This window comes from Theropithecus gelada, chromosome 8, assembly GCF_003255815.1.
Source record: "Theropithecus gelada isolate Dixy chromosome 8, Tgel_1.0, whole genome shotgun sequence".
Lineage (NCBI taxonomy): Eukaryota > Metazoa > Chordata > Mammalia > Primates > Cercopithecidae > Theropithecus > Theropithecus gelada.
In genome coordinates, this window is record NC_037676.1 from 25,357,392 (window position 1) to 25,382,423 (window position 25,032).

The 25,032-nt window shown below is 48.7% G+C and overlaps 1 protein-coding gene across 3 annotated transcripts in view; it reads left to right on the forward strand.

Moving 5' to 3' along the window:
• The window catches only part of DPYSL2 (dihydropyrimidinase like 2), a 146,052-nt gene that overhangs the window by 115,563 nt on the left and 5,457 nt on the right, over positions 1-25,032 (forward strand). For all 3 annotated transcript variants that reach the window (XM_025395205.1, XM_025395206.1, XM_025395207.1), the window contains exons 7-12: positions 477-545; positions 7,187-7,307; positions 15,807-15,963; positions 16,319-16,460; positions 19,960-20,130; positions 24,595-24,774. In XM_025395205.1, coding sequence (XP_025250990.1) covers positions 477-545; positions 7,187-7,307; positions 15,807-15,963; positions 16,319-16,460; positions 19,960-20,130; positions 24,595-24,774 — 840 coding nt within the window. The remainder of the gene's footprint in view (positions 1-476; positions 546-7,186; positions 7,308-15,806; positions 15,964-16,318; positions 16,461-19,959; positions 20,131-24,594; positions 24,775-25,032) is intronic.

Consider the following 25,032-nt stretch of genomic DNA (forward strand, 5'->3'; position numbering starts at 1 on the left):
AAGCAGAGGGACCCTGTGTTCCCTTGCTGGAGCTCTGCTCAGTCTCACCCATGGTGTGAATGCCAGTGACACACGTGCCTCTCCGTGTGTCCCACGGAACATCTAAGTCAGTTACCATTGCAGAGAGAGTCCATTTCTCTCGGTGCTGTAATGCAGCTGCCTTGGGTGGGGTACGGGAACCCTCACATCACACACAGGCATTTTACACCGTGACTGAGGGCTGCAAATGCACCAGCCGTTAGCATCCCAGGGAACAGCTGAATGGTTTTGGGAGGCTGTAATTGATCCATCCTGCTCAGGTGGGACTGGGAACAGGACAGCGAACCCTTCTGTTCATGAAGTCTTGGGATGAGGGTAGAACAATCGGCAGTGGTAATTTTCCATCTCGCCCAGATAACTGCGTGCCCAGGTCTCTGCCATTAGAGCTGTGTGTAGTCCACTCTGCCTCACAGCCTGACTTTCTCTCAACATTGCAGGAGCAGCAGAGGATCCTGGATCTGGGCATCACAGGCCCCGAGGGACATGTGCTGAGCCGACCCGAGGAGGTGAATCGCCAAGTGGAATGCGTGAATCAGTGTCCCTTGGACACTGCGCAGAGCCGCAGGGAACCTGCTTCCTGCCTGTCGAGAAGGGGGCTTCTCTGATGCTGACTGTGGTCTTTCTGAGAAGCTGTGGGTCACATGTGTGTCTGTCAGTCTGTCTACCTAGGCAAAGTGAAGTGTTAGATTGCTCCTGAGGGTAAGGTGGTGTGGACTGTTTGGCCAGAAGATTCCTCTTTCTGTCTGTAATTCTTCAAGCCCTTACTTGTATAGACACAAACAGTTCTTCATTGGCATCCTGCAGTCTAGATTTTAGTGGTTCACAACTTATGGTCTCCAAGATCTTACCAAAATTCACCAAAACATAGTTGGAAGGATGGAAAAGCTCTTCTAAATGCCTAGAAGGCACATGGGGAATTGTAAATTTTTCCAAAGGTAACCCTGCACAGGCTATCACATGATACGCAGAGTTTGGTAGACAGAATCTTTTAAACTTGTGGAGGGAAGGTTCACAGCAGGGGCCTGTGCTGGCTCAAAGGTGGAAACTCACTGTCTTGGTGAGGTGTGTGAGTTCCAAGGGAGGGTGAGCATGTCTTAGGTGACGGAGAACCTGTGTTCATCAGTTAGAATTGGTGGCTGTGAAATGCTTTTCAGAAGTTGGCTCCTGAATGACAGACTGGATGTCGGGCTCTAGGGACCCTGACTAGGGAGCAGCCCGCAGCTTTGAGTGAAGTCATGCAATGGGGGAATCTCCAGGGAACCACCAGGCTTTCCCCTTTATGGGAGGAAGTGGCAGAAAAGGGACTGGCGCAGAGCAGGGGGGTCAGATCACCAAGGGCCTGAGTGGAAGCTGACAGTGAGGAGGCTCCAGAAGCCCGGGAGGGAGGAGCTTGGCAAGAGCTCCCTGCAGGGCTGTGGCCACTGAGTCGCTGAGTGGCAGCACCACGCCACCACCCTGAGTTCGGGACGTGGTCTTGTTGGTACCAGGTTGGGAGGAGAGCCAGTCCCCGTGATGAGGAAGTGGATTCAGGAGGGCTTGGGAGCGAAGGCACCATCTGTGCACTGCCTTGGGTGCACGAGCACGGGGGGGGTTGGGATCCTTTCAGACTTGAGGGGAAGGGATGAGGCTAGAAGGGGAGAAAGGAATCAAGATAGGCAGAAAGAGGAGAGCGGGAGCCACTCGGAATGCTTTGCACACAGTGAGGGTCCCCGCTTTGTTCTGTCCTTTTTGCCGCATGCATATATGCACGTAGACACACAGACATAGGCACACGCAGACAGGTAGACACACAAGAGACATAGACACACATGCATACACATAGACACACACACAGACACATAGACACACAGACACCTAGACACACACAGACACCTACACATATACATACACATACACATAGACATACACATAGACACACACAGACACAGACACATAGACATACACAGACACATAGACACACACACAGAGGCAGATACACATAACTGCACGCTCCAAGACACCTTTAGTACCATTTGAGGCCCTGAGGACGTTTTCCTCTCCCCGGATGATAGGACGGAAGCCATGACATTTTCAGGATTGCACATCCCTGCTCCAGGCCAGGGATGCAGGCCCTTTTGTAGCTGTCAACCTTCTCATGCGTGCTAAAAGCTGAAAGGGTGGCCTGGCACTGGCCCGAGGATGAGGGAGACAGGCAGGCAACTGTGTCAGCTGAGGGAAGCCCCATGCTGAGACCGTGGCTGGTGGACAGTGATTCCAGGGGACAGCTTGCAGGCGAGAGCAAGCTAACATCAGCCGACGATAAACATGCCTGAGATTGATTTTATGCACACGTGCACAGGCACACATACACGTGCACACACTCACATTCACACACATATACATACACACATGTCCATAGGCACAGACATACGCGTGTACACACATAGATACATTTTAGCATACGCACATGTGCACAGGCACAGACATGCACATATGTGTTGTACCCACATATTTTCACATACACATATACACATGTGCAAGCACAGACACGCACAGGCGTACACACACATTTTCACATACACATGCACATGTATGCTTGCACACACCTGTGCAGGCACCATCCCACTTTTGCAGACACCTCAAGGGTTCCTTTCTGTGGCTTCACTTCTCCCTCTGGGCCGGCTTCTGTGACTGTCTTCGCCATTCCCCAGGATCCACCGGTCGGGTGGTTTAAACCATGGCAGCATAAACCATGGTCGCTCTCGGCCCTGACCTCCCTGGAATTGGTCCTTTCTTCAGCCCTGAAACAGTCTTGGGATTGGGCCTGGGACATGCACAGAGTCCAGGAGAGGCGGAGGGCTGACACAGTTCTCATGTGAGCCCTGTTCAAAGCTGCCTTCATTTAGTGCTCACGTGTGCTGGACACTGTGTTCATGGCCCACATTTCAGTTTTGTACCTTCCTGTGCAGGAGGTACAACAGCATCTCCTTTGCACAACTCCGGGGGATGCCAGTCATGCAGGCTGCACGGCTGTCTCCAGCGAGCACCATTTACTACATTCTACTCCCCACGTGTGGTGGTACCAGAGCTGTGCTGTGGTGGGCTCCTTGGTTATCTGTCTTTATATGAGGACACTCCGGAAGCATGAAGTTAAGTGACTGCCCAGTTGTCAAAGCAGAGAGCTAGAAAGTGCAGTGTCCTGCCTGCTACCTCATCCTCTCCCGCAGTGTACACACACTCAGCTTAAAGCCACACCTGGGCCTGGGCTTTTTTAGAAAGTTTCCTCCTGGTTTCTTCCCATTTAGTGACTGGGAGCCAGTCCCTCCGCCTGCCATGTACCAGCTGTACAAGGAGGTGAGAAGATGTCTTCTGAGAAAAGCAAATGCCACTTCTGCGAATGCTACATGATACTCCTGCTGGGACCCTCACTCTTGTCTAAGTTTAGAGCCTTCCGAGGGGCTTGCATTCCTTCTTTCTCCTGCTTTCTGCAGAGAAGAACACAGGGCCCTGGCTTTACTGAAGAGGAAAAAGCTCTCAGAGAACTGTTATTCTGGTTGCTTGTATTCATCCATTTTCATACTGCTGTAAAGAAATACATGAGATTGGGTAATTTATAAAGAAAAGAGATTGAATTGACTGACAGTTCTGCATGGCTGGGGAGGCCTCAGGAAACTTACAACCATGGTGAAAGGTGCAGGTCCGTCTTACGTGGTGGCGAGAGAGAGAGCGAGCAGAGGGCAAACTGCCACTTTTAAACCATCAGATCTCATGAGAACTCACTCATTATCAATGAGAACAGTGTGGGGGAACCTTCCCCATGATCCAGTCGCCTCCCATCAGGTCCCTCCCTCAACGTGTGTGGATTACAATTTGAGATGAGATTTGGGTGGGGACACAGAGCCAAACCATATCATTGCTATTTCGACCAGAGAAATTGAAACCATTTTTACCCGATTAGGCCCGGCAGCCTTTGCACTGAGAACTTCAGAATCCCCCGCAATTGATTACGGAGTCTCCTTGAGGGCTGGCAGACCCGGGGATTCACCAGTATGGGAGGCAGTTTTTCAGCTGATTTAGAGGCCCCTTTTGTATGCCAGGCCCTGAGTCGTTTTACCCATGTGACAGCCCAGTGAGGCGAGGAGAGGGACACAGAGGGTTTTAAATGGTGAATGGTGGCAGAGCAGGATTAGAACTCAAGCCCATAGGCACTTGCCAGCTGACGTCTCCTCTCATGGTGAGTTTGTCAAGAGGGATCTGTTGTGTGTTAAACCCTGTGTGGGTGATAAAAAGAATACAGTATGGAATGATTTTGCGTGAATTTGAGCTTCGCAGTCTACTTGGAGAGGTGCCACTGATGGAATGAAACACACCCCAGTGTAACTTCCCTGCTGTTTGGTGACCTATCCATCACTAGCATGATGGCTCACTTGGATTTGAACTTTCCAAACATGTTCCTAGCCCAGTAGACTTTTCTTCCCAACCCACCGTGTGAGACCACCCCGTAGGATTTTCCCTTGTTTTCAACCCAGAGGATTGGAAAGGACACTAGAGAGTGCAGACATCTGGAACTGAGCCGTCTGTGGCTGAGAGGAGTGGCGACTGAGCCTGCATGCTGAGCCGGGCAGTGCCTGGCATTGTGGGGATGCAAAACAAATAAAACAGGGATCCTTTCTGAAGGGACTGTGGACAAGGCAGGGAGAAAGAAGTAGACAGAAAGTGAGTGTAGAGATAGAATTTGACAGCAGCTCTGAGCTGTAGGACTGATGTCTGGGAAGAGAGTGGGGACTTGAAGATGAGGATAATGAAGAACCCTTCACAGGGATGGGCACTTTCCAGCATGCCTTGCAGAATGACAGATGTTCTGACGCTGCTGTGTGTCCCTGGATAGGTCATTCCCCTCTCTGAGTTGCCTCATCATTAAAATCAGAAGATAGGCATAGTGGCTCGTATCTGTCACCCAGCACTCTGGGAGGCCGAGGTGGGAGGATCCCTTGAGCCCAGGAGTTCAAGACCAACCGGGGCAACATGGCGAAACCCCATATTGGGACAATAAACGGAGTAGTCACCTGTATCTCTGGGAGGTGCTGAGGGTTTTAGTGGAGTCCATCTCACACTTCACACCCATGCAGGATGTCCCTGCCCCCGCCTGGTGCTGCTGTGCCACAGGCATCTCTCTTGTAAGTGGAGAGAGAGGGCTTGTCCTTCAGCTGTCTCAGGAATGAAAAACATTTGGGTGTTTAATGAGCTTTTTCAAGAGCCTTTGCTTGGACTCTGGATTTCTAGACATCCCTTTTCACATAGTTGATGCCTGAAAGGCCAAATGTGAATGAAGTTGTCTCAGCTCTGCTAAATTAGATTACCACTTAATGCAATGACAGAGCTTAATCTTTTGGCCAAGCTCCAGTGGAGACAAGGTAGCCAATTCGGTTACAGGGGCTCAGTTATTTCTTGTGAAAAATGACAGCGTTCTGTGGAGCAGCCTAGATTGAAATACCATGAGCATAAAACGAAGTCATTTATTTGCTTAGCAAACATTTTTGAGCACCTGCTTTATACCAGGCAGGACACTGGGAGCTATTGGGGGCGGGGCATGGAAGATACTAAGCCGTGAGTAAGCCCCAGCCCCTCCCCTCCAAGAGTTCAAGCCAGAGCCCTTTTGCTGGGATTTGGAGAGGGAGCCAGTGATGTTCTGAGATCTGCCTTCCACAATTTTACCAGCTCCTTCCCTTGCCGATTGGTGATTCCTCTGTAGGATAGAACTTGATGCAGGGAGTCTTGCCTGATCAGGTATTCCACAGTCATCATGTGGGATTTGAAATATCATTCATCTGAACATCCGATTGATTGATTTATTTATTACTTTATGAGACAAAGTCTCTCACTGTCGCCCAGGCTGGAGTGCAGTGGCGCCATCTCGGCTGACTGCAACCTCCATCTCCTGGGTTCAAGCGATTCTCCTGCCTCAGCCTCCTGAGTAGCTGGAAATACAGGCACATGCCACCACACCTGGCTAATTTTTTTAAATTTTTAGTAGAGACGGAGTTTCACCATGTTGGTCAGGCTGGTCTTGAACTCCTGACCTCAGGTAATCCACCTGTCTTGACCTCCCAAAGTGCTGGGATTACAGGTGTGAGCCATCACGCCGACTGGAACATCCAATTTAAAGCGCCAGATTATTTACTCAAGCAGTTCTCCAATATTGTACTGAAGATCGTACCAGGCTGTGGCTGGCCACGTTTGTGCTTCACACACAGGGGTCCATTGGTGTAGACAAACGGGGCCTGCTCCGTTCCCGGAGCCTTGTGAGGCTGCATTGTTTTGTGGGTGATGCTGAACTCGTTCATGAGCATTTAATGGGAGCCCAGCACGAACTCCACATCACTGAATATCTTGACTCAAGATCCTGGGAGCAGAATGAATATATGGAATTAAGAGCAATCAGTGTCTGTGTGTGGCGGTTCTCAAACGTTAGTAAGTGTGAAAATAACCCACATTGCTGGGTCTCACCCTCAGAGTTTCTAGCCTGTGAGTCTCTGGTCCAGGGCAGAGCCAGAGAATCTGCATTTCTTACAGACTCTGGGCCAGTGCTGATGTCACAAGCTTGCTGCTTGCACCTGGAGAAGGGTCAGAAGCGAGTTTTCTTTTCTTTTTCTTTCTTTTTTTTTTTTTTTTTGAGATGGAGTTTCACTTTGTTGCCCAGGTTGGAGTACAGTGGTACAATCTTGGCTTACTGCCACCTCTGCCTACTGGGTTCAAGTGATTCCTCCTGCCTTATACTCACAAGTAGCTGGGATTACAGGCACCTGCTGCCATGCCCAGCTTTTTTTTTTTTTTTTTTTTTTGGATTTTTAGTTGATACTGGGTTTCGCCATGTTGGCCAGGCTAGTCTTGAACTCCTGACCTCAGGTAATCCACCTGCCTCGGCCTCCCAAAGTGCTGGGATGACAGGCATGAGCCACTGTGCCCAGCCACAGGAGGGAATTAGTTCAACCAAACCAATGTTAGAGACACAAGGCAAGTCACACTTCTCCGAATTGTCCCCTGGGGTAGGACCTTGGAGACTCAGCAGCCTTGCCTTCATCCTAGCCTCTCTCTGGGGTGGAGGATAAAGGTAGGGGCTCGTGAGGTAGGCTGAGCCACGTTCTCATGCTCTGCTGCTGTTTTGCAGGTCGAGGCCGAAGCCGTGAATCGTGCCATCACCATCGCCAACCAGACCAACTGCCCCCTGTATATCACCAAGGTGATGAGCAAAAGCTCTGCCGAGGTCATCGCCCAGGCACGGAAGAAGGGTGAGTGCTGTGGCCGTACTGGCTGATGGCAGGCAGGCAGGTTTGGAGGGGAGGGGGGCTCTTCACTGGGGAGGGCTCCTTTTCCAGACCCTCATGCCAAGTGGGCCACTTGCACCATGTTCCGGCATTAACCTAATTACAGCCAGGCAAGGCAGGAGCTCCAGTTTCCTCCTCTGCTCCACTGCTGCGGCCTTGTTAGTATCTATTTAAAGCCGTGTGCACGCCAAGGCAGGGTGGGCAGGCACATGTCCCCCAGCCCCCGTGGAAGAGCTGGACTTACTTTGATGTGGTTGAAATAAACTAGGCATATACACAGATGACGTCAGTTTCCATCCACCCCACAATCCTTGGTCGCATCATGCATCTCCCCTCCAAGGCTGGGAGTGGTTTCTGCCGGGGTATGTAAGGCAGCTTTGTGGGGTGTGGGGATGCATTTTGCCCCAGACACTATCACATCCAGATGTTTTGGTGCGTGATAAACTCTCTTGATGCATTCTGAACTGAGGCTGGGTCTCTGGTATTACTAGGGTGTCTATTGAGAAGGGTCCTGGAAACGAACTGATTAAGTGCAGCTTCCAGTGCTTCCTCTAGAGGACGCCCCCTGAGGCACCTCATGCATTATGAATGCATCTCAGCCCTGTTGTCACCCGCTGCTGACTGTGTGAATTTCGATAATCACACTGCGTCTTTTATGCTTAGGAGTTCTCTCCTCGTACAGAAAGCCTGAGGGCATGTCATTCATTTTGATGGTGTATCTGAAATAAACATTATAAAAGGGTCCCCTTCTTCCTTCCTTCCTTTCTCCCTTTTATGTCCCCTCTTCTCCTTTGCCTGTTGGGATCTCTCCATCTCTGTGTCTTCACTTCTCTTCCCTCCTTTCCTGATTTCTGTTTCATTTTATCTTTCATTTGACTCTTTCTCAGTCCCTCTGTCATTCTCTCTGTGTGTCTTTCTTTCCGTGTTAGAAAGGTAGCCATTTGACCTCTATGGCTTGGTTTCTACTTCTCTGTATTATGTGATCCACATGGATCAAGGTGGGCTGTGGGAGTTTTTTCACTGGCGGGTGACTTGCTGCAAGCCCTGGAACAAATTACTCAATGATGACTGAGTCATCTTGTCCCAGAGATGATGACTTCCAGACGGACCCAGCGACTCCTGGCCCTCGTTCTTTGGAGTGCTCCTGGGGCCTCTGTCCTTAGGCTGTGCATCAAATGGTTGCCGCTTTTGTGTCTTCTCCTGGCACCTTGAAGGAATTGCCTTTTAGAAATAAGAAAGCATTCACGTAAAATAATGTAACTTTACTGAGAATGAGCTTTGAGTTGTTTTCTAGGAGATATTGTGGATGACGATGGAATCGGTGGCCCTGGGTCACCCTGACACGCGTTTGCAAGAAGGCAGTGCATTTGTGGGGATCAGCCTCTGTGCAGAAGGCCAGTCACAGCACCGCTGCCCCCACGTCGTGTGGGGGTGGGTGGCATAGTGTCTGAAAGGGGGAGAGAATGAGACGGCTTATTTTCTGTATTTTACCACTGCGCTCTACCTAGATGATGATGATACTTGAGTTAGGCTAACATTTCAACATGATTTTGGATAGAGGCCTTGTCTAAAGTTGACTCCATATTCAAACACGTACCTGTCCAGATGAGAAGAGAGAGGAGTCCTGCCTGTTCCAGACTTCAGTCGCGCAGGTGGAGTCGTCGGCCGTCCCTGCCGCAGGCCTCCTCCTCTCTGTCCTTCACGGTTCTTCTCACGTGGAGTTGCAGAGCTGCAGTGTGTTGTTGCAGTGCCCCGTTTGGACCTAGCACCCCAACTCAGTGCCCGGTAACCCCCTGTGTTATTTTAATTTTTAATTTTGCTTTTGAGATGGAGTCTCTTTCACCCAGGCTGGAGTGCAGTGGTGCCATCTCAGCTCACTGCAATCTCCGCCTCCTGGAATCAAGCGATTCTTCCGCCTCAGCCTCCTTAGTAGCTGGGATTACAGGCCCCCACTACCACGCCTGTCTAATTTTTATATTTTTAGTAGAGACGGGGTTTCACCATGTTGGCCAGGCTGGTCTGGAGCTCCTGACCTCAGGTGATCCACCCATCTCGGCCTCCCAAAATACTGGGATTACAGGCATGAGCCACTGCAACAGGGCACCCCTGTTGTCTTTATAACCTTGACACCCTGTGTGTCTTATGGGGTAAGCAGTGGGAGGGGACTTTAGTTTGTTCCCTTCCAGAGCCTTCTGAGTGAGAGTCCAGTGGTTCCCAGGATGGTGTTTGCATTCAAACTCTTACTCATTAATCCCTGAAAGCCTGAGCTTTAGACAAACCTGAGCTGCCAGAAAGGAATTTCCAGTGCATTCAGGTGCTAATGAGCAGGAATGAGAAGTCCTAGCTAACTTCCTAGGCTCTTAGGCTTTTTCCCATCTTGCTGGAACTTCCTAGCAACTTTGGGAGGCAGCCCTGGCAGGAATTTTTATATTTTGTTTTATTTTGCAGCTGAGTAAACTGAAGCTCAGAGCTCATGAATAGTGGAATTGGGGCTTGACTGTCAGGCATCTAACTTCAGGCCACAAATATCCGTGTTAATGTTTGACTGACTTCCCTTCATGCTTTGAGATTATTTTAATATGGTGATGCTTGTGACCTGTGTCTGTTGGGGCTTAGTTCCTTAAGAATCCTGATTGAAATGGTGGCCTGACATCCAGCAGAGATATAGGTAATGGACACACAAGGATTCCCAAATGACCAAGAAGGAAAGCTCTGTAAGGGAGTATTAATTGTTTGCTCTCCAGGCTCAGTATTCATTCTTGGATCAAACCCCAACTTCACTGTACACCAGCCACGTGATGCTGGGTGCTTCCTTCTCATTTCCACGTGTCTTCTCGCCATCCGCACGGGGAGGATAGTAACCATGACTCATCTCACAGGGTGATGATGATGTGTACATGAGATATTGCAGGTGAAAATGGAGACGAGAAGCGTGACCAGTTATTGTGACTACAGCATGAAGGGTCTGGTCTAACCTTGAGCTTGCGAGGAAAGCAGAGCACAGATGGCTGCTAACCCTGGGCAAGGGTTTTCTGCTCAGAATTGTTAGTCCACTTCAGGTGGGTTTTTCTGGCCCTCTGAGGCGAGTGTGAGCACTGCCACAGCCCCCTTTCTGATGCTCCATTTCTTCCTCTGTGGATGGAGAAATTCTGAATTCATTCAATGAACTTTCATGATGTGATACTTCAGGCCCTGTGTTCCAGGAACAAGAAATTGTCCCAACCACAGTTAGCTCTTCCACTTGCAGGGGTAGGACGTTGAGCGGAAAGTCACGTTGGGAGGTGGTCAGGGCTACAAAAGGGGTACAAGTCAGGAGGGGTTGAGCCCAGAAGGGAGTCTCAGAGGGGTCAGGCTGCATAAGCAGACTTGAAATTTTTCTACACACGTGAGCTTTGAAAAATGATAATCCTGCCCTGGGAGGAGTACTAATGTCTCCTTCTGTTAGTGATCCACATGAACCTCCCCAGCCAGAGACCTGCTGGTCCAGAATCTAAGATAAGAGAAGTTCAGGGAAGTGAGGATATGAGATGAAACGACTGAGAACTGTTTTCACGTGCCTGCTTGAGCCAGCACCACTGTGTCCTGCCTTCCCTGAGAGACACGCTGCTTCCATCAGCCGCTCTGAGCCGCTCCCCAGGATGGCGTGTCATCAACCCAATTTGGCAGCTGAGGCAGTGAACACAGAGCCAGGACCAGACGACCTGGGGGCATTTTCACTCTTGAAAAGAACTTAGACCAACTTAATAGGCTCATTTCATGGAAGAGAAGTAGAAATGCAGAAATTGAAAATCTTGCCCTAGATCATGCAGCCTGTGGGAATTAGAAACCATGATTCCAGGCCCCTGGCCACCTCTCTTTCCATGGAGGGCCCCCTGTGGGGATTTCTCCTCTAGAATGGGCTCCCTCTCCCTGTGACCACATTTTGTCCATGTGTGAAATCCAGCATGACTGCTGATGCCTTCCATGTGTGAGTGGTGGTCTGTGGGCAGTGCCTGATGACCTCATCTGGTGGATATTCTTTTCCATCCTCCTCCTCACCCCACCCCCGTAACCCGGGTGCAGAAACATTCAGGACATTAAACCCTGGGAACCTCAATTTGAGATAAGACCTCTTATGTCCTGCGGGTCAATAGGAGTGACTCAGGCATTATGAGAAGCACATGGTCATGGGGCCTGTGAGGACCACCTCCACTTGGGGATGAGTCCTTAGTTAAGCTTATGCTTGATGTTGCAATCTCGAACAGAAAAGGGGGCTGAGAGAGGAGAGAGGACAGTAGAGAAAGGGGGAAGATTTATTTTAAAGAATTATATTTAAGGAATCAACTCACACGACTGTGGGGAGGGCAAGTCTGAAATCTGTAGATCAGGCCACAGACTGGAGACCCAGGGAAGAGCTGATGTTGGCATTGGGGTCCAAAGGCAGAATTCCTTCCCAGTCTGTGCCCTCACTTTAACAACAGATGCTCTTCAAGGTTGGGAATTCAGTTTGCATTGTAATTCAGCCACTGGCAGGATGAGATCCTACTTCTGATTTTCAGCCATCTCAGCTCTGCATGTGTGAGACATAAGGGCAGACACAGAAACTTTTGATTCGTTCATGTGGTGCTTGAGCTGGGAATTCGAATCCCTGAATTCATTCTTTTTTTACCGCCCACTTTGTTTAGTGCAATTAGGAGCAAGCGACCACTCTCGTTATACTTGTTAATTTGACAAAAATGTTTAAGGTATCGGCTACACAGTCACCTAAAACCTTGCCTCTTAGAAGCCTTTGTGAGTATTTAATAATATTTTCTGTATTTCTATTGTCCCATCATACCCTGTACTCTCCTGTTTTTACTACTGGAAGTAGACTCATTAGTGCCTTTAAATCCAATCAGATTTGAGAACGAATTTCAGAAACCTCAGAACCCATTCAGAAAACTCATTTTTAAGATGATGTTCCTCTAGAACCACTCTTGCTACGAAAACCTGACAGCACAGGCCCCAGGCTGTTTGTTAGGGTCTGGCATGAATTCTTGCAAAGGCGAAGGAGAATGATGAGAGCGTGTGTAACTGTCTGCCTGTCTGTCTGTCCATCCCAGTTGGTTTTCACTCTGCTTTAGTGGCTGCATATTGAGCTACAGATACTGGTTTTCCACAGTTCCCACTTTGGATTTGTTCTCCTGCTTCTTGTCCATGGGAAGTGACCGCCAGAGCTGGGAGCTGTCAAGCAGTTCTAAACCCCAGCCTTGCGTTTATTCTTCATGAATGCACACGGGCCCCAGACTGGTTGCAAATGAGCACTAGCTCCCATACCCTGCAGTTCTTGGCCTTACTAGAGAGCCTGCCAGAGGCTGGCTTGGTCACATCCTTCAGTTTAGACTTTCCCTGAAGAAGAAAATCACGAAGGTCTAACGGGTGCCAAGAAAGCATCAGCAGTGTGTTTAGAGAAGTGCAGAAGGGCCAATTAAGCCTGTTCCGTGGTTTATTATTATTAGTGGTAATTATTTCTGGCGTGCAGTTCAAGGGTGTCTATGGCCTAGCTGAGCTCCGGAAGTGCATCCACAGCTCGCTGCTATGAATGTTTATAGACCCAGGAGAGGGGCCCTGGGTTGGGGGTTCCAGACCACCGGGGATGGGAGGCAGAGACTCCGTGTATAGATCATACTCTTGTGGAGGTAGAGGCCTTGTACACGATGGCTAAACTCTTGTCCCGATTCTGGGCTAAGAAAGAAAGAAAGCCCAAAAGACAGCAAGGACCTCTGAATCCCTGAGGGAATTTGAACAGAGCAAAGTAGAAATGAGCCACAGGATGGCTCTGTCCCTCCCCTAGCATCCATAACCCTGCCCCTGAATGTCCCTGTCTTTGCTTGGCTCTAGCCCAGAAGTCCACTTGGCCTTTGTCTAAGGAGGCAGGTTCCGCTCAGCAGTGGCATTGAAAGCTCAGACCCTGTTTTGGGTTTTCTCGAGGCTGAAGGCCAAGTTCATTCTCTTGAAGTGAGGTACATATTCCTGTGCACAGAGAGAAGGGGAATCCAGCTCCTCATAGAGCAGCTCCCCACCCCAAGCTGAGTCGTGTTTCGCAGGGAGAGATAAGCCTGTGGTCAGCAGCATTCACCCCCATGGTATTCAGGCCACTTTCCAAGAACCAGCCCCTCCTTGTACTCAAGTTTCCAGAGGCAGGGCTGAGGAGCAGGCACAGGGAGAGGATGAGCATCGGCAAGTTACAGGAAACTCAGGAAAATGTTTATGTGTGTCCAGGGATTTTCAGAGACCATCCAGCCATTCTTTATCACCAAGTGCCTCTGCTCTCATGAACTTCTTCATGTGGACAAAAGCAGGAAGCCTTTAGGGCCGCGCATCCCTTGTTTTCTTGTGACTTACACAGCTCTCACCTTTGTGCTTAGATGGACTGTGGCCAGTGGGACCTCCAGGCCTGGCTGGGTCAGGAGAGTTTTGCTTAACCAGATCTGTTTGATGCTTGAACCAAAAGCAGGGAGCCAGAGAGATCCTTTGAGAACTGATGACTGCTGCTGGGTCCTGCCCAGCCATTTGCATTTTATAAAGGTCTTTGGCAGTGGCCAAGGCCTTCTTATTATGTGTTGTTTTTCCACTTTGGGATGAACCGGAGTGGTTCGTGCAGCCACCCTGATAGCTCTTTGCACCAGCTTCTACATGGGAGGCTTTGAGCAGGCCAGGAGCCAAGGGGACCCTCCTAGGCCTTCCGAGCACCTAGCACTGGCCCTTTTCTTCCTCAGGGCTTCCTTCTGGAGGTTTCCCTGGGTTTGGAGTCCTCCCTCCTGCTGGGGGTGGGGGCGTGGTTGCTGGTGACCTGGAGTGAGCTGCCTGCTGTGGCCTCCAGCACTCCCCGGCTGAACAGCGAGTCCTTTGTGAAATTCCTGAGGCAGGAGGGGGCAGCTGTGCAGAGCCAGCTCTCAGAGTGGCCGACAGAGAGGGTGTTGTGGTGTATCATCAAGTGATAAGGCCTTCAGAAAGGCTGTGGAGAGGAAGGAAAACACATTCCTGACTGCGGTGTGTTTGCCCTTGAGGGCCTGTGTTTGGGGAAGTAGAGAAGCTTTGCTGCATTATTGTGGGGTGGGAGTTAGCCCTATGCTGGGGGGAGCCAGTGAGAGACTAATTCAGCTGACCTGGGATCAAATTCCAGCTTAGATGCCTTTAATTCATAACATATTAGACCATTTAATCAATTTAACACACGTTTATGGAGTGCCGACTATGGGCAGGCAGGTAAATGATCTTCAAGATGTCTCCATCAGGTGGAAAGTCAAAAATTTAGAACTGGGTAATGACTGGAGGGGAGGATGGGATTCTCAGATGGAGGGTGTGATACCCGAGTTGTGTTTTGGACAATGTTAAAGGAGGAGATCAGCTTCCAGTAATGAAGAGCATCTGAGGCTTCGGTGAGGAGGATTTTCTTTTAAGTCCTTGAATGCAGAAGAGCTCCTTTGGAATATTTTATGCAAAAGAATGGCATGGAAAGATTATATTTTAGTAGATGACTCTGGAAGTGTCATGCAGAATGAATGGAGAGGTAGGGAGCGGGGTTGGGAGAGCAAACATAAATCTAAGGTCCAATGGGGAGGCTCTGTTGGAATGAGCTGGGAGAGATGATGAGGGCCTGATTTAAGGAACGATTGTATTGAAGGCACTAAGGTATTGGCGTTCAGTAAATATACATGAGTCTCAACTTTCTGGTTTACATCTGAATGGACAGAGAAGAGGACATGATCTGAGCATCAGGGAGTTGACATTTGTCTTGGACATTGCATTAATAGAGTTAGACTAGGCTTCCAGAAACTCTGAAATCCCAGTGGCATAATGTCCAGTTTGTTTCTCACAGAGTCGACTGTGAAGCTGGTGGCTGTAACAGACGGCTTCTTCCAGGCAGTGACTCAGGGATCCAGGCTGTCTCTTGAGCACATCTGGGGGTTTATGTATTTGCCCTGAAATACTTCAGCCTGGTGATGTCATGGGTGATTTCCTCCCACAGACCTTTAGTCAGAGATAGACACTGTGAGGGGCTAGGAATTGTGAAAAGATTGTGTGAATGAACAGGAAGGTTAAATTTGAGGTGCCATAGGCCATGCATAAAGAACAGTCCAGATGGCACCTGTGACTGGATGTTTGGACACCATCTGAGCAGGAGATTAATAGAATTGAAAATCAGCAGTGTAGGAGACAGAAGCCTTCAGGATGTCTGGGATCCTGTAGGGAGGGTGTGTTGTTTGAAGAGCAGGGGCCAAATGTGGAATCTTAGGGAGCTCATATTTGTGGGTGACAGGCTGATGGAGGTACTGGATTTCCCCAAGTCTCAGTTTCCTCATCTGTGAGATGAGCCTGGTATTTCCCATAAAGGGATAGTGAGAGCACTGGGTGCTGCTGGGCAGGCAGTAGCTCCTCACAGGGGTGGTTCCCTTCCCCCTACATTGTGTTGGACTGAACCTTGTGTGTTCTGTTTGTCAGGAACTGTGGTGTATGGCGAGCCCATCACCGCCAGCTTGGGAACGGATGGCTCCCATTACTGGAGCAAGAACTGGGCCAAGGCTGCCGCCTTTGTCACCTCCCCACCTTTGAGCCCTGATCCAACCACTCCAGACTTTCTCAACTCCTTGCTGTCCTGGTGAGTCCTGGCGACTTGTTCACACTTCACATTCTGTCTTTCTTGAGACCAGACCAACCCGTTAGGTGAAAACAACATGGTGGCCGAGAGCAGCCATAAAACTGGGAGACCCTTGTTCACCAAACTAGATTGGCTACGTGAGTACAGGGAATTGTCATTCTAGCACCATTTTGGGAGGGGATTCTGGATTAAAAACCTGGGCCATCTTGAAAGTCAAGCCAAGAAGGTGGAGGAGGCATCAGAAGGATTCCACTGTGGTTGGTGTGATGCCATTCATGGGACATACCACCAAATAGGTGTAGGTGCGCAGCATCCTGACGAAGCTGTGGCACCACGTTATGTGTTTTCTTTGCAGTGGAGACCTCCAGGTCACGGGCAGTGCCCATTGCACGTTTAACACTGCCCAGAAGGCTGTAGGAAAGGACAACTTCACCCTGATTCCGGAGGGCACCAATGGCACTGAGGAGCGGATGTCCGTCATCTGGGACAAGGCTGTGGTAAGGAGCGATGGCCTCACTCCTCGGTGGCTCTCAGCCTTCCTTGTCCTCCTCATCTGGGGGCCACGGGGCTCATGGAGGCCTTGAAATAACAGACAGTGGAGGACATCCTAGAAGCCAGTACTTATATGACAATATTTCTGAGGGTTGGAAATCTAAGACCTCTTCTAACAGGTCATTTCTTCCTAAATATTACATATGTATTTCTTTTTAAAACAATTTTTAAACTTTTTTCAGATAAGGTCTTGCTCTGTCACGCAGGCTGGAGTACAGTGGTCCAATCATAGCTCACTGCAGCCACCAACTCCTGGGCTCAGGTTATCCTCCCACCTCAGTCTCCTGAGTAGCTAGGACCACAGGCACACACCACCGTGCCTGGCTAATTCTTTGTGTGCGTGTGTAGATGGGGGTCTCACTATGTTGCCCAGGCTGGTCTCGAGTTCCCGGGTTTAAGCAATGCCTCAGCCTCCCGAAGTGCTGGGATTATAGATGTGAGCCATCACACCTGGCCTACCTATGTATTTCTTATCATTATCCTCAATGGAGCAGTAAAGACTGAAAACCTACACAGCTTTAGATGTGACTCTAGGTCAATCAGGAACAAAATTCCTTAGCAACCAGGTGACTTTTTCAGTTAATCCTCTTCTACTCTTGGAAATGGGCTCAATTTCCTTAAAAGTGTCTTTTAGAGCCCTCTGGACTTAGCATATCTTCTACTGCCAGCTTCCGGTAGGCCTGCTATGAACATACACTGACTTAGAGGATCTTTGGGCTTTTTCATTTTAATGTTTTAAAACATATTAACAGAATAGGTTTTCTGTTTTTTAGTGAATTTTTTAGATTATATGAAGAATATATCCTTATTCCAAGAGGAATAAGGAAATAAATAAAAGTCGCCATGTTTCAGATAAAACGACAACATTTTGGCATATGTCTTTCCATTTTTTTGCTACTACACAAGTGCACATGTGTATATGCGATATGTGTGAGTGTGTAGATAATATTGGCATCATACAGCTGGGCCCACTCCCAGGCTCATGCCTGTAATCCCAGCACTTTAGGATGCCGAGGTGGGTGGATCAGTTAAGCCCAGGAGTTCAAGACCAGTCTGGACAACATGGCAAAACCCTGTCTTTACTAAAAATACAAAAATTAGCCAGGCATGGTGGCGTGTGCCTGTAGTCCCAGCTACTCGGTGGGTGGAGGCAGGAGGATCACCTGAGCCTTGGGAGGTTGAGGCTGCAGTGAGCCACGATTGGACCACTGCACTGCAAACTGGGCAACATAGTGAGACCCTGTCTCAAAAAAAAATAATAATAACAATAATATTGGCATCATACATACTATTTTGTAGTCTGTTTTTTTAAAAAATTAATATATCTTGGAAATATCTCCACCTGCTTCAATATACTTGAAAAAGTTGATTTACAGTAACAGACTCTTCCATGTGAATGCTAAACTGGGACTCATTTATTTATTTTTTGAGATAGAGTCTCACTCTGCAGTGGTGCAATCTCAGCTCACTGCAACCTCCACCTCCCGGGTTCAAGTGATTCTCCTGCCTCAGCCCCCTTACAAGCGTGTGCCACCACACCCAGCTGATTTTTGTATTTTTAGTAGAGACGGGGTTTCACCATGTTGGCCAGGCTGATCTCAAACTTCTGACCTCAGGTAATCCACCTGCCTTGACCTCCCAAAGTGCTGGGATTATAGGCATGAGCCACCATGCCCAGCCAGGACTCATTTATAATTCTTTTTTTTGGTGGGGAGAGACAGAGTTTCACTCTCTCCCCACAGGCTGGAGTGCAGTGGCACGACCTTGGCTCACTGCAACGTCTGCCTCCCGGGTTCATGCAATTCTCTTGCTTCAGCCTCCTGAGTAGCTGGGATTACAGGCGCCTGCCACCACACCTGGCTAATTTTGCTATTTTTAGTAGAGATGGGGTTTCGCCATGTTGGCCAGGCTGGTCTCAAACTCCTGACCTCAGGTGATCCACCCACCTTGGCCTCCCAAAGTACTGGGATTACAGGTGTGAGCCACCACGTCCAGCCACATTTATGTCTTTGGTTGAGCATTTATGTTGTTTCTGGTTTTTTTTTCTTAACTGGAATGACATGTTTATAGACACATTCTTGATTATGTTTGTAGGAGAAATTTCTACAAGTGGCATTGCTGGGTCAAAGGACGTATATATTTTTAACGGTTTTGATACATATTGTCAAAGTTCCTTCCAGAAAGTTGCTTTATATGCCACCACCAATATATGTCACTCCCCAGTGTCTACCACCTGGGTGTTGTCAGCAAAAATCCATTGTTTGCTGATTTGATAGGTGAATTTTGTGTCTCATTGTTTTACATTTAATGTATTCAGTTACTGATTAGAGTGAAAATTTTTTCCTATGCTTATTGGCCATTTGTACTTTTTTCTCCCTCTTAATGCCGGTTCATTTCCTTTGCCCAGTTTTTTACTGGATTTAGAGTGGGTTTGGGAGGGGAAGCACTTGAGGCAATGTGATTGGCACCTAAAACCAGATGCGGGGCTGAGACTTCTCGGTTGGCTAGACTAGAAGATGGCATCTGGCCAGGCGTGGTGCCCCATGCCTGAAATCCCAGCACTTTGGGAGAGCGAGGTGGGAGGGTTGCTTGAGGCCAGGACTTCGAGCCCAGCTGGGCACCATAGTGAGATCCTGTCTCTTAAAAAAAACAAAAATTAGCCTGGTACGGTAGTGCATGCCTGTCTTCCCAGCTACTCGAGAGGCTGAAACAGGAGGACTGCTTGAGCCTGAGAGGCTGAGGCTGCAGTGAGCTGGGATCACTCTACTGCATTCCAGCCTCAATGACAGCAAGATCCTGTCTCAAAAAAAAGAGAGAAAAAAAGGAAGCCTAGATCTGTGGCTGTATTTTGTTGAAAAGGACAGCCAATTGGGCCAAATGATACTTCCTTAAGAGGTATTGCCACCCCTGCAAATTAAATGAAATTTTTTTTGTTTTGAAATAATTATAGATTAAGAAGTTGCAAAGATAGTACAAAGAGGTCCTGGGTACCCTTCACCCAGTTTCCCTCATGGTTACATCTTATGTGAATGTAGTACAATATCAAAACCAAGACACTGACAGTGTCACAATGTGTGGGTATAGCTCTAGGCTATGTGGCCACCTGTGGAGTCATGTGACCACCACCACATTCAAGATGCAGGTCTAGTCCAGCATTTCAGAGACCAGCCTCTTGCTGCTCCTCCCCTCCACCCTCCCTAACCCTGGAAGAACTCATCTAGTCCCTCATCTGTTCTCCATCTCTCCAATTTTGTTATTTGGAGAACATTATGGAAATGGAGTCATACAGTGTGTGACCTTTGAGATGGTTTGTGTTTCACTTGGCACAATGCTCTTGACATCCATCTAAGCTGTTGTGTGTATCAGTAGTTTGTTATTGAAAAGTAACTTTTTAACTCGTGTCTGCCGTGTGCCTCCTGTGCACACCTGTGCTGTCTCCCTCAGGTCACTGGGAAGATGGATGAGAACCAGTTTGTGGCTGTGACCAGCACCAATGCAGCCAAAGTCTTCAACCTTTACCCCCGGAAAGGCCGCATTGCTGTGGGATCCGATGCTGACCTGGTCATCTGGGACCCCGACAGTGTTAAAACCATCTCTGCCAAGACGCACAACAGCGTAAGACCTGTTCACTGTGCAGGCCCCATTCAAACGAATTACAGTCACAGAGACACGGACAGACGGAGAGCCCCAGCGTTTCTAAAAAGAACTTGCTGTGATGGGAATGCGCTTTTCCTGAGGATGTTACGATTTGCAGTTTGCTGGGAAAGGAATAGTTATTTCATTTTCTGTAGTGAGGTCAATAAGACCGTTACTCTCATAATCATTTTGGAATACCACAGCCTCTCTATCTGTAGACTTTAGAGCCTCTAAAGTGATGTCAAAGTGCAAAGTTTCTAGAAGTCAGACACCGCTCCATTTTCATAGTTTGGTGCGGCACCTCTCATGGCAGTACTTGGTGCAAGGGACCTCAGTGAAACAGTGAGATGTCCTCTCCTGAGATGCTCACTGGGGACTTTGATGCTCTTAAGCCATTGTTTTCTCAGGCCAGTGTCCATGCGGAAAACTGGATGACAGCCGTTCTTATTATCTTAAAGGAATTGATTGACTGACTTCTCCCTAGTAGAAGTACCCCCCAGCCATCTGATTGTTGTTTGAGGATCTGCAGCTTTGGGTATCGCTACCCTCTGGGTCTGGGCTGCAGAGCTTGGAGATGTCCTCTCTTGTTAACAGGACCCACGGCAAGTATGTTAATGTCTTAGGCTCCTCAGCTGAGAGTGAGGGATTCAGACGAGGTCTCCAAGTGTCCTGTGATTCTGTGAGGTTAGCAGACATTAAGCAGAGGTGTTAGACACTGCGGAGTCCTCACAAGCAATATGGTATAGGCAGAAAAACTGAAGGAATATGCACAGAGGGAGAGCTTTGGAAAAGAAATGGGCCTCAGGCAGAAGCGTTTCATGTCAGGAACTCATTTGAATCTCGAAGACAGCTCAGGCCAGCGAGCACTGACACCTCCCCCACATGTCATGACAACTCAGGGCAGGTTTCTGGCATTTCTCCAGAACAGCTCTAGGACTTTGTCCTGTCCCAATCCTCTCTCATTTGCACGCACAGAGGTGTTTGGGCTGCAGTGAGCTCAGGCTCAGCTCTGGCTTCTGCTGCCACCTGTGAGGACCAGGACGGTGGGTGCTTCTCAGAAGACTGTTTGAGTCTGTGTTTAAAGCTGACTTTCTCCCTCCCACACCACTCACTGGCTCAGCCTGGCAGCACAGCCTTATGGGCACACCCTCTTACAGCTCAGATCATGATTTCTTGGGTGTCCTGACTGGCTATTTTATGGTCAGGGGTCCTAGGGTCCTGCCCCATGAACCTCCCTATTCGTGTGCCTGTAACTTCACATTCTCACTGACTCTTTCATTTGACCTCAATAAAGGGACTGGTATTATTATCCCAATTTGGGAAAATAAATAAACGGAGGCTTAGAGAGCTTAAGTGACCAGTCTAATGTTACATAGCGATTTTGCGGTTGAGCCAGAATTAGAACCCAAAATTGTTCAGGACTCTTCCCTGCCAGACTGCATATGCAGCCTCTTGGTCAGACTTAGATGGGGAAAAGGCTCTTGATCCAGGCCTTTCTTGGAAGGTTGCTTCCCCCAGAGGTGCTGTAAATGACTGACAGGGCTCGTTAAGACACAGATGACCTAGCTGGGGAGCTTGCATTTGGAGTTCTTAACCTAGAAGAAGAGACAGTGGGAAGGAGTGAAGATTTGGGAAGACAGATTCTGCTCTCCAGACATTTTCACCCCAACCTACCCTGCTCTTACCTCCAGGTGACCAATGGGAGAAATGTTGACTTTCAAAGTGGTGCTCTTCCATCCTCACCTGTTTTAAAGAGCCAGCGCTAAACCTGTCTGTTCATTGATCTTCTGGGGAAATGCAACTAGGAGACTTTCCCTGCATAGTACAGTGTTTCCTACCATGAGGCTAATTAGCTTTAATTCAGAGCATCTAGCTGACTATTATCGACAGCCCTGTTTCTAAGCCTTTGCTTGGATTTTCCAGGCATCTGGCCCAATGAGTAATTTTAGGTAGCCTGTGTGGAGGTAGGTTAAAAATGTCTATGCATAGTGAGTGAGGAAGCCTCCCTGCATCATGGTTTGATGGAGAGTAGGCTCTGAGTATCTGGGAATTGTGATCTGACCCTTGGACTTGTCAATGTTAAGTCACTGAGAGTCATGGGGCTGGTTCCTCCATCTTTTAAAGATGAGAGATGGCTCCAGAGGTCTTCTAGGTGCTCATCTATAAGCAACAAGACTCAACACATGCATTGTATGAGATCTTGGATGCTGCAGGGCTGGCAAGTGTTAGCAAAGTGCAGTAAAAAGCCAGACAGTGAATGAGTGAAGATTTTCTAAATACCTGCTGTGAACCAAGTAGTGAGCTAGGTGCTTTTGTTCTTTTTATTTCATTTGATTCTCACATCAGTACTGCAAAGGGGGCCCTACTTACCCCTCACAGATGAGGAGGTGGAGGCTTAGGGGTGTGAGGGATGCGTTCAAAGTCACATAGCTGGTGAATGGCATACCCGGGGTGTGAACCTAGGGCAGATGTCTCCATGGCCGAGGCTGTGCCCATACTCTACCCAGTAGGGCACAAGAGGAGGTTGTCAGGGCATAAACTGTTAGCTGTGGAGTGATGTGGAAGAGATGGCTCTTGATCCAGGCCTTAAAGGATGACTCACACCCTTTCAAAGGTTGTTTCTGAGACGACCAGGGATGAGGCTTTTTGTATTGTCATCTTCACATACGCCTCGGGAGGGTGGCAGATGAAGAAACTGAAGCTGAGGCGGGATTAAAGCGATCTCCACAGAGTCACACAACTTCTCAATTTTACTGTATCTGAGATGCTATCGATTTTAAGATATTCCATTAGGTTATGTACCATGATGAAGGAAAACATACCCAAGACAAGGAGTCTCATGGGAGACTGGGCCACCAAGGGCCAGCATGTGCTTATTACGGCATCTCTGGGGAGTGCATCTGCTGTGCAGACAGGGTGGCAGGAAATCTCACAGGACTCGACCTTGGCATTGGTTGCCAAGAGGGAAAAATGTCTGCCCCAAGAATTGGAACTGAAAGTGGGTGCTTGTCCAGCCTTGTGGTCTGAATGTGTGCCGCCTGTGTGGTCCAGAACAACGTCAAGCTGAGAATTTACTGTAAAATGCCCTCAGTGGGGTTGTCCTCCAACGCAGTGGCACAAGCAAACCCATATTCCCCTAGAAGAACTTGGCTTTAGTCTAGGCCGGCAGTGCCTGCGTGGCTCTGGCTGCTGTAAGACACATTCTGACTTCAGGGATGAGTGTCTTAGAATTGACGAAAGACAATTTTAAGTCTTGGGTCTCGGGAATCCAAGTGCAGAGTCCTCTTCCCTCCCTGCTGGCGCCTCTCTGCTACGGTTCCTTTGGTAGCTTCTGCATGACTGCTTTGAGACTCAGAGCAGTGTCCTAACAGCCCTGGTGGTTGTTTTCACCCAACATTGTATGCGGGGCATTGTGCATTTCCATGCTCGATGTGAGCTGCTGAGCCGGCCGAATCCGTGTTACCAGCCGCTGCACTAAGCAGAAATGTCATCTTGAACTGCAGGGGCCTAGCACAGCTCTCTGTTCAGAGGCCAGCTCCCTGAGTGCTGATAACCTGGTCTGAACTTTCCCAGAAGCCCAGGGTGCTCTTTATGGTTGGAGCCACCTATTAATCCTCCAGTCCAGACTCAGCCACAGCCATTGGTCCCCGTGAACCAAACAGGCAGGAAGAAGCGGGAAGCATTTGGGATCTGGGAAGTAGCACTGGGTTAGCCGAAGCTGCAGGATGGAGTTTTCGATGTCAGGGTGCAATGACTCCTGTTTTCTGTTGCTTCATTACCAACCAGAAATTCACAGCCATGTGGAGACCCCACCTATTTTCCAAGAGGGCACACAGATGTGTCTCTGTTTTACCCTGAAAAACTTGAAACCAGAAGGATAGCTACATAGCTACATTGTTCTGGAAATTAACTAGCCCTCAATCATTTTATCGGAGGCATGTCTCTTCAGTGACCACAGTCCTTTCATTTAGGGACTTCAGTTTAACCACACCGCAAACAGACTGGAAAACCAGGCTAGCCAGTGGGAAAACCTACTTGTGGATGGCTCATTTCAAGATTAAATTTAGAACTTGGTCAGAGAAGGCCTTTGGAATTCAATCAGAATGGAGCTGGAGATGGTGGGAACATAGTCCCTGTTAATAGGAGGAATCATTTTCTTTATATTTGTGTAGCATTTACAAACAAGCACCCTTTCCACACAATTATTCTGTTTAATTGTCTTTCTTTCTAATGTGGAGAGGTAGGAAAATTCTTTCATATTCTAGACAGGGATATGGAGACACAGCGAGTAAGTGCCTGCTGGGGTGCCCAGTTGGGACAGGATCCCCATCTCTGAGTCTCTCTTTTGTCTTTGTGGGGTTGGGGCAGTGGGTGCCCCACTGCTGGGTGGATTGAGTCCAGCCAGAGTGGCCTGTTCTAGAGTTTACTGTGCTCTCTTCCCAGTCTCTTGAGTACAACATCTTTGAAGGCATGGAGTGCCGCGGCTCCCCGCTGGTGGTCATCAGCCAGGGGAAGATTGTCCTGGAGGACGGCACTCTGCATGTCACCGAAGGCTCTGGACGCTACATTCCCCGGAAGCCCTTCCCTGATTTTGTTTACAAGCGTATCAAGGCAAGAAGCAGGGTGAGTAGTTTTGTTCTGATGAATTTTTTGTTAAACCATGAATTAAGTTCAAGGCCACAAACATTTATTGAGCACCTTGAGACAGAATATTAAGATGAATACAGTGGATTCCAGGGATAAGAGGGAGCCTGAATTTTTTATTCCTGGCATTTAAAATACTGGAGAAGGAGTCAGGCATGTCCACAGACAGCTCTAGCAAAGTAAGATCATGGTATATGCTACGATGAGGAGTGTGGAGTGAGGACCCAGAGGAGGGAG